An 8,890-nucleotide genomic window follows, 5' to 3' on the forward strand; every position below is an offset into this window, starting at 1 on the left:
TGAAGAGTTCTTCACTTACTAATCAAGATCATTTAAATCCTATTGATTCTACTATAAATTCAATGCACACTGTTTGTGTCTATTTAATACCTTGATTTTTTGTTTACCATTGACTTTGACTACAATATATTATTTAAAACATAATGAACATTAATTTTCTATGACCCCAAAGTGCGATCGTTGCCTGATGTTAAAAAATGCACATGTACCTGTTTAACGCACTTTGGGGTTAAAATTGGACCCCAAATTGCGTAACGCACTCTGGGGTCGGACCAAAAAGTACGTAACGCACTTTGGAGTCGGACCCCAAAGTGCGTTTGACCCCAAAGTGCGGTGTTACAATGCACCATGTTTCATTTTAGCTCCATATACGTGAAAATCAACCCATTGATTCTATGCGGAGTAAACCATGCTTTCATATTTAAGTTATGTGCAGATTACTCATATAATTCAATATATAGTTCAGTTCTTTCCACAAAAAAAATAAAAAAAATCATCAATGTATTGAATTAAATACCTTGTCTGATAAGCCATGTATTTTGCAATATGTATGCTATATAATACATGTATATTGGTATTTCAACACATATTGATCATTTTAAGCCGTCTGGCAAAATGACAACTAAATGTAAACAGAAGATATGGGTAACTAAGTGTTTTAGATTTCTACATCACAGCCCCATACGTAATAAACGACCAATCCTATCTGGCGTAGAGATAACAAACTCATATTAAGGTCAGATATCTAAAACATTCTTAAAATGGCGGACGTTAAACATTATAGAAAAGAATGGTATATAGCGAATTTACTGTTATTTGGAATAGTGTTGCTGGCTTCAGATGGGGTATGTCATGGATGTAAGTAACTTATTTTTGTAAATTGTAAACAATATTAGTTAATAATTATCTGCTTGATGATATATTCACCATTCAAACTTTAAATAATATGTAAGAATTACAGCGTACGCCTTTAAAACCAATAAAGTAGTGTATTTCCTTAATGAAGTATTTAGAGGATGAGTGATTGTAAGTTCAATAATAAATTTATTGCACGAGTTGAATATAATTATATCATGCGAGCCTCTGGCGAGCATAATATTATTTAATTCAACGAGTTCAATCAATTCAGTAATGAACTTACACGAATTTTATATTCTATTCATCACATACTCAAAATAAAGACCGTTAAAGTGAAAAAAGAGTCATTTTTCATTGACGCGCCTATAGTATAACGCTAACATTTAGCGCGTCTTTACACCTTGTTTGTATAACGTTAATGACGTCACGTCAAAATATATGCACGGCCGTTCACAAACTCCTCACAGTGATTACCTCCCTTGGCAGAATTGTAATCACTGCCTTCACAGACGTCACATGATGATGAAAGTCACATGACGTAACGTCGAAATTCAAATGTAAATATCGACCGTTACATAGAAAATCTAACGTCATTTTTCTCTTTCTGTTTTATTTTTAACTGTTTGTACCTACGTCAGTTATATTTTATCAAAAAATTATCAAAAGTATACAAAATAATGAAAAATAAATTAAAAAGCTAAAAATATAAATATCCAAATATTGATATTTCAATGTTTGTGATGGCAGAGATCTCTGTACTGATAAGGGGAGATCACTGCGTAGGAGATTGGGCCGTTCAATACCATTTTTACGGAGTCACAAAATCAAACACGGGTGTGTGATAAATTTGGATATTATCACTTTGTACTATTCGATCGTTGTTTACAGTTCTGCCTGATAGGAAAGTTTAAGTGAGCAAATGTGTTAAGAACTCTTTTTTAAGAAAATTGAATTTATTTAACTTTTAAGATTAAATGGATAAGTATGATTAAATTTCGCATTAACGCATTAACTTTAATTCTAACATGTACTTAACAATATTCCTCAAACAGACAGGGCAGGCAAGTGCATTATTACACCATATAATTTTGCGCAACATAAAAAGGAAATGCACAGACGTAATATTATTAGTTATAAAGATCGTTGACAGGTTATATGGTCCTATATAAACGGCTATTTGTAAATATAACCCGAGCCGTTAGGCGAGGGTTATATTGCAAACAGCCGTTTATATATGGCCATATAACCTGTCAACAATCTTTATAACGAATTTATAATACAGCAAGCATCATTTTTAGAGAAAAAAGTAAGATTTCTTCATGAATCGACAGCGGCCGTGTATATAAAACTATATAAACGTCACGATTATCCAATGAAAAATGACGTTACAAACGTGCAGTATTATAAGACGTCAAATATGACGTTAATTAACTTAATAACGTCAAGACATTTTACTTCTACGTTCATTGTAGTTCAACATATTCTTTAGTCTAGATTCACTGCCCCTGTTACTACGTTACTAGTAATCGCAGAATAATAGGCTGGGGACCGGCCTTCATGCATATTCTCATCCATTCTCTTTTATGTTAGCATGTTAGAATTTTAATGTATAAATTATTTATTTTTATCATATACCTGTGCCATTTTGCGACTCCGTAAAAATGGTATTGCACGGCCCTGTATATAGTTTGACGTGACGTCATTTGCGTTATACGAACATCTATATACATACCATAGGCGCGTCAAAGAAAAAATGACTCCTTTTCGCTTTAAACGGTCTTTATTTTTGGTATGTGATAAATAGAATATTACATTCGTGTAAGTTCATTATTGAATTTTATTGAACTCTTTGAATAAAACAAGATTATGCTCGCCAGAGGCTCAGTTTTGAACTTCCAGTCATTCAGTATCCTGTATTTCTTGCATTATAGTATAACAATGGACGGTTTATAGTTCAAATGCTTTGAAATAAATTATTAATGATTATATTCCTACGCATTTGAACTCTAACCATTTATTATTCTACAACAATGCACTCAAATTATTTTATCAAAGAATATGGTGGCATATCTCTGCCACCAGATAACCACATAACTAACTAGTTAATTAAGAGGTTAACTAGTTACGCAGCTAAATTAACTAGTTAGTTATGTGGTTAACTAGTTACGTACATTGCAACTAGTTAATTTTTTTCAAAAAATAAAAGATCATATCGGGAAATAAATGCATGTTAGTGCCTACAACTGTCGTCTTTTTATTATTTTACCAGCTTAATATTAAGTGATTAACTAGTTACGTAACTAGTTAACCTCTAAATTAACTTGTTAGTTAAGTGATTAACTTGTTACGTAACTAGTTAATCACTTAACTTACTAGTTAATTAATATAACGCTTATATTTAGTGCGTTTTAAAAATATATTTGTGTATAAAGCAAACGTATCACGTCAATATATATATGCACGGCCGTACAGTACCATTTTTACAAAGCCGCAAAAGTGGCACGGGTATGCGATAAATTATTTCTTGCTTTCCAGTGTTTTATTATAATATATCAGATAATTATATTCTGATAAACCACTAGTGAAATTTATAAAATATAATTTTCACTGTAGCCGGACTATATCAGAATGCGGATGAAATAAAAATCATAACTAAATGGAAGAACAGGCAGATATAGATGCCGTAATACGTAAATTTTGCTTCTTTAGGAAAAGAAAGTCGATGTCACCTTACATCATGTTAAAAATGTAACAAAATCAGAGAAATTTAACAGAACTATATTCCAAAATTGATGATGTGACGTCATGATGTGATGACGTCACAAAGGAGAATGCGCGACGTTACGCGGCAAAATCAGTAAAAAAAATACTTAAAATCACTTAAAAAGCATGAAACAAAAAGAAAATTTATTTGTTTTACATATAAGATTGAAATATATTTCATTCGTGAGTACCAGCTAGGGCCTATTATATTTTCACTCGTGGCTACGCCACTCGCGAAAATATTGCATCTGTTGTTCACTCAGTGAAATTATATAGAGGATATTTGTTTGTTTTGCATGTAAGATTGAAATATAATTTCACTGAGTGAACACCAGATGCAATATTTTCACGAGTGGCGTAGCCACGAGTGAAAATATAATAGCTGGTGTTCACGAATGACGTCACATCATCAATTTTGAAATATAGTTCTGTTAAATTTCTCTACTTTTGCTACATTTTTAACATGATGTATGGTGACATCGACTTTCTTTTCCTAAAGAAGCAAAATTGACGCATGACGGCACTTATTTCTGCCTGTTTTTCCATTTAGTTATGATTTTCTTTTCATCCGCATTCAGATATAGTCCGGCTACAGTGAAAATTATATTTTATAAATTTCACTAGTGGTTTATCAGAATATAATCATCTGATATATTACAATAAAACACTGGAAAGCATGAAATAAATTTCAATCTTACATGCAAAACAAACAAATATCCTCTATATAATATCATCAACTTGGCCTTCAAATTAGAGATTAGGACTCGAATTTTTAACTAAGTTTTACAGGATTATATCAGTTAAAGAAACCACAGTTATGCTATATCTTTATGTACATTGTCTCCAGATGACATGGAGTTTTACTGCGACGAAGAGTTTAGTTTCATTCTCAAAGATGAACAGCAAATTGAGCTCAAAATGGATGACAATTACATTTACGACCGCCGGAATAGTATCTACTCGACAAGACGCACGGATAAAGTGTGCGAGACTAAGTTTGAAGCCTGGTATTCGTACTATTCTTACTTCATGATCTACTTTGACGATTTAGACCTAGACTGTAGCGATGGACATCTTGAGTTTTATAGTGGCGAAAGTGGACAATCGCGAGTCAATGGTAAGCGAAAATGTAAAATCAAAGTGCTGAAAGCACGGAATGCAACGGACACATTAAAATGAAATGTTAAGAATAACTTAATGCACTGATTAGTAACCTTCCAAAATTTTTGTTAAGTCATTATTAAACTAGACGGCCTTAAAATGTCTCCATAATTTCAATCGTGCTTTATCGATAAGCAGGTCACATCTTACCAACGCCTTCGAATTTGCATGTAACATGCGAAAAGGGATATTGTAAAACAGTCGATATTTACTAACTGATTAAAGGATCTCCTGGTGATTTTCTCGTGACGTGATGGAATTTATTTGTGTACTATTTGATGCAGGTCATCCGTTTTTCTAGAATAATCATTTTTAATGTGAAAAACGTCCCAAAACTACAAAGTGTTGCAACGCCTTTTCACACAAATCGGGCTAAGAATTGCAATAACTTTCCGATTTTTTATTTAATTTTGAGCAGACTTCTTTTTTAAGATTCTTTGCAGATTTTTCAATTTAAAATGCTTCTTTATCTTAAAATTCAAATTTAGTGAGAAAGTGTGCATTATTCAACATCCTTAATATTATTAATATTAATTAATCCTTAATATGTTTTTAACGTTTTGAGAAACGCTGTACATGTAATTTCTGTCTACGCGAACAAAAGGCTCTGTTTACAGCAATGCAAATCTTTCCTGCTTTTTTCAGGATTGGAAGCGGATATTTGTGGGTCAAGTAAACCAGATGGTGTTTATACAATAAAAGACAGGTATTTCAGAATAAGATACGTCCCAAAGAGACGTCAGTATATTACCGATATATTTACAGTGGTGATAACAGCTTATGGTACAGGTATGTATATGTATAACCATGATCGAGGGTTTGGTGCGACAATGTTTAAGCTCATAATTTATATACATGTATATATATGTTCATATATGTTTCGCACCAAGCCATCCGGATTGTTGCATTTCATAGCACCTAATAAAGTATGTTACATAGGTTTATCCTCCATGCATTAAATGAGTGGTGTTCGCCTATTCAATATAGTATACAAACAAACAAACAAACAAACAAACAAACAAGACATGAATGGCGAAACTTACTGAACTGCGTCAGAGATATGGAAAGTCTTCTTTTATAAACAATGTTTGACAACAGTTCATAAACATACAAAGTTTCATACCATTTTTTTCATCAATTTAATTGAGAAATTATTAATAAAGTACAATGTTTTTGTTCCTGCCAACATTTACTACAAAAAGTAAGGGGAGATAACTCCAGACTTGTTACATTCTGCTTTGGAAGAAGAATCTATACAAGTATTATTGTTATTATTTTCAATCCTAATTGTCTCCATTATTCAGTTTATTAAAGCCACATGCCTCCAGACGATCAAATAATTTCAAGAAAATCCAATGTGAGAAAAATATACTTAGATTTTAGAAAAATAAACATATTCACAATTCATGTAATGATTTACATGTTATATGCAATGAATGACTGATTTTGCAGTATTTATCAACATATATTAACACTGCGTGACTAACGCAGTAAGGGATACTTTTGTATAGTTTGACCTTTACTTTGATAATTAACGTTGATTGAAAGTTCTGTTTTCAATATGTAATTAGTACTTTCTTTGTTCACTACTGTAGGCAATATTTTACTTTTAAGTACACTTTCAAATATATTCATGAAAATTAGCATGAAGCTAAAGGCACGCTGCTTTAAAGTGTGATGTGTTGTGGAATAAATTCTTTTGTTGTACAGCTAAGATAACAAAATGATGGTTTGATTTATAACCGATTATTTTACATTCTATATGTTAAAAAATGAAATTACTTCACCATTAAGGCGACACAGCAATTAAACAAGAGAGTTCATAGTTAATTAACATAGTTAATTCAGTACATTTTTATCTTTTTACAGGATATTGTCCCAGCTATGGACACACGTGTTCTAACGGAAGATGTATAGATGATGATATAGTGTGTAATGGTTATAACTCGTGCGGTGACAATTCATCATGTGATCTAAGCACGGGTGCTATAATTGGTATTGCTGTCGGGGGTGTGGCTGGGTTAGCTATTGTCGTAAGTGCGATCATTTGCTGTGTATGCTGCGCAAAACGAACTGGGATGAGGCAAGGAACGACTGTACAGGTAAATTTTCAGGAGTTTTTTAGAACTCAGTAGCTATATTTAATAACGCCCTATACATAATCTGCTAATCTATCCATTTACATGTACAATCGACTCTGATTATCTCGAAGTCGCCGGGACCTTCGAAAAAAGTCGAGATAACGAAATGTCGAGATAAACGTAAATGTCATAATTAAGGTTTTGATCAAACAGAAACAGTTTTTATTTATTTATTTATTTAAATATTTATCTATTTATTTACTTTGGGCTTCTAGATACCTTTATCTTCATAAAATCAACTAAGTAATATATTTTTGGCTTGTTTCCTTGAGGTAGTTTCTTGTTAGTTTACAAGTTATTCATCTTCTTTTTTATTTAACAAGTCAGGGGAAATAAGGCTATCAAGTCAAGATGTGTAATAAACACACAGTAGGAGAATGATTGGAAATGGTCTGGCGTTATGGTATTTTATTTCAACAAACTTTGTATTCATTTTAACAATATTCCTAGTACTTCGTGTATATAATGTTGTGTGAATTTCTTGCCTTATGTCTTACTATTTTGCCGAGGGAAAGCCAAAAGTTATATGAAATTGGATGTCTTAATTATGCGTTAATCAAGGGACAATGAGCGAATGAAACGGTTGCAAACGGACGCATTAGCTTGGAAACTTTTGATAGCTTTTCCTTTAGTGAAATCCATGGTTGTCCATTTATCCTTTTGTTAATAAATACCAATTGTCAATCATATTTAACTTTCATTAAATTGATGCAAATTGAAAGAAACCCGTTTTTGTAATAAATACAAGGCTAAAAATGTCAAATGATGAAACATTTGTAGGTATGTATTTAGAAATAAAATAGAAAAGAATAAATGTTTACCTTACCAATAGTTTAAGTAACTGCATAACTGTTTCATTACATTTTACTCGTTAATTAGCCAGACGAAGTGCACGAAAGGCCAAAGCAGCCAAGGAAGATTAAGTGTCGTCCCCACCGGGGATATTCCGATCTGTGTCAGATATTGTTCTTGCATATATTCTGCCACATTATTTCATATTTAAAGTGGTTTGTCTCAATAAGATATTTGTTCATGGAAATTAATGTCATTTCATCCATAACTATTTTCTTTCAATAGCGTATGAATTCACAACTTTAATAACAACGACAAAATGATGTCATCCTAGGCGCATAGACGGTTCGTGGAAACGCCAGTCTGCAATGCAAGAACACTTCATACGGCTCTCTTGTTAAAAAATCTATTCAAAAATATCAATCTTATACAGTAACTTAACAATTCATTTACAGATAAATAGTTTCATGGTACTTTTATGAGTTGTTGTGCAAGTCAATACCAAGTTATTTAGTAATTATGGACTATAATGCCCTTATTATACAACATTAACACATTTTTGTTCTCTCGTTTATTGCAGAATACAGGTGCACCTGTTGTTGTTTATTCCGCACAGAACCAGAACCGATTCAGTCAACCTATGTACGGAGTGAATCAGCCTATGTACGGAGTCAATTACAACATACCCCCGGGACAACAACAGCCCGTCACTATACAAAATCAGGGTACGCCGTATCCTGCCAGCTCTGCAATGTATCCAACTGTACCGTCTGACAACAACATCAATAATCAAAGTGCTGCAGGCACTTACAATGTGCCTTCATAACAAAACAACGTCATATGTAAACTACGTCATCACGATACAATGCTATGAAATATTCAGTATAAGAGCTACTGAATGACTATAAGAATATGTCTAACCTGTGTGACTCACAAAAGATTGTACCTCAATATCTAGGGAAACATCAAGAACAAAATGTATCCCATAACAATAAGCGAAATGTTGATAAACTTGCATCATTTTTTTTATTCATGTGTAAAACTGCCTCTTAGTTTTATACTGGACAATAACAGACTACGTAGATATATTCAAAATTAACAATTTGTATCTTAATGGGGTAAAAAATATGGGAAATTGGAAAAAGCTGTGATATATATCATTTTGTAATGTTTTA

The 8,890-nt window shown here is 32.4% G+C and overlaps 1 protein-coding gene across 1 annotated transcript; it reads left to right on the forward strand.

Annotated features, from left to right (window-relative positions):
• The first annotated feature begins 704 nt into the window (after positions 1 to 704).
• LOC132737014 (uncharacterized) lies at positions 705 to 8,825 on the forward strand. Its single transcript, XM_060724243.1, has 5 exons — positions 705 to 858; positions 4,469 to 4,738; positions 5,428 to 5,571; positions 6,652 to 6,884; positions 8,296 to 8,825. Exons 1-5 carry the CDS (start codon positions 762 to 764, stop codon positions 8,539 to 8,541), a joined length of 990 nt encoding a protein of 329 aa, XP_060580226.1. The 5' UTR covers positions 705 to 761; the 3' UTR covers positions 8,542 to 8,825.
• Positions 8,826 to 8,890: the final 65 nt, after the last annotated feature.

This window comes from Ruditapes philippinarum, unplaced genomic scaffold (assembly GCF_026571515.1).
Source record: "Ruditapes philippinarum isolate M1 unplaced genomic scaffold, ASM2657151v2 ctg9210_1_1_1_1, whole genome shotgun sequence".
Taxonomy (NCBI): domain Eukaryota; kingdom Metazoa; phylum Mollusca; class Bivalvia; order Venerida; family Veneridae; genus Ruditapes; species Ruditapes philippinarum.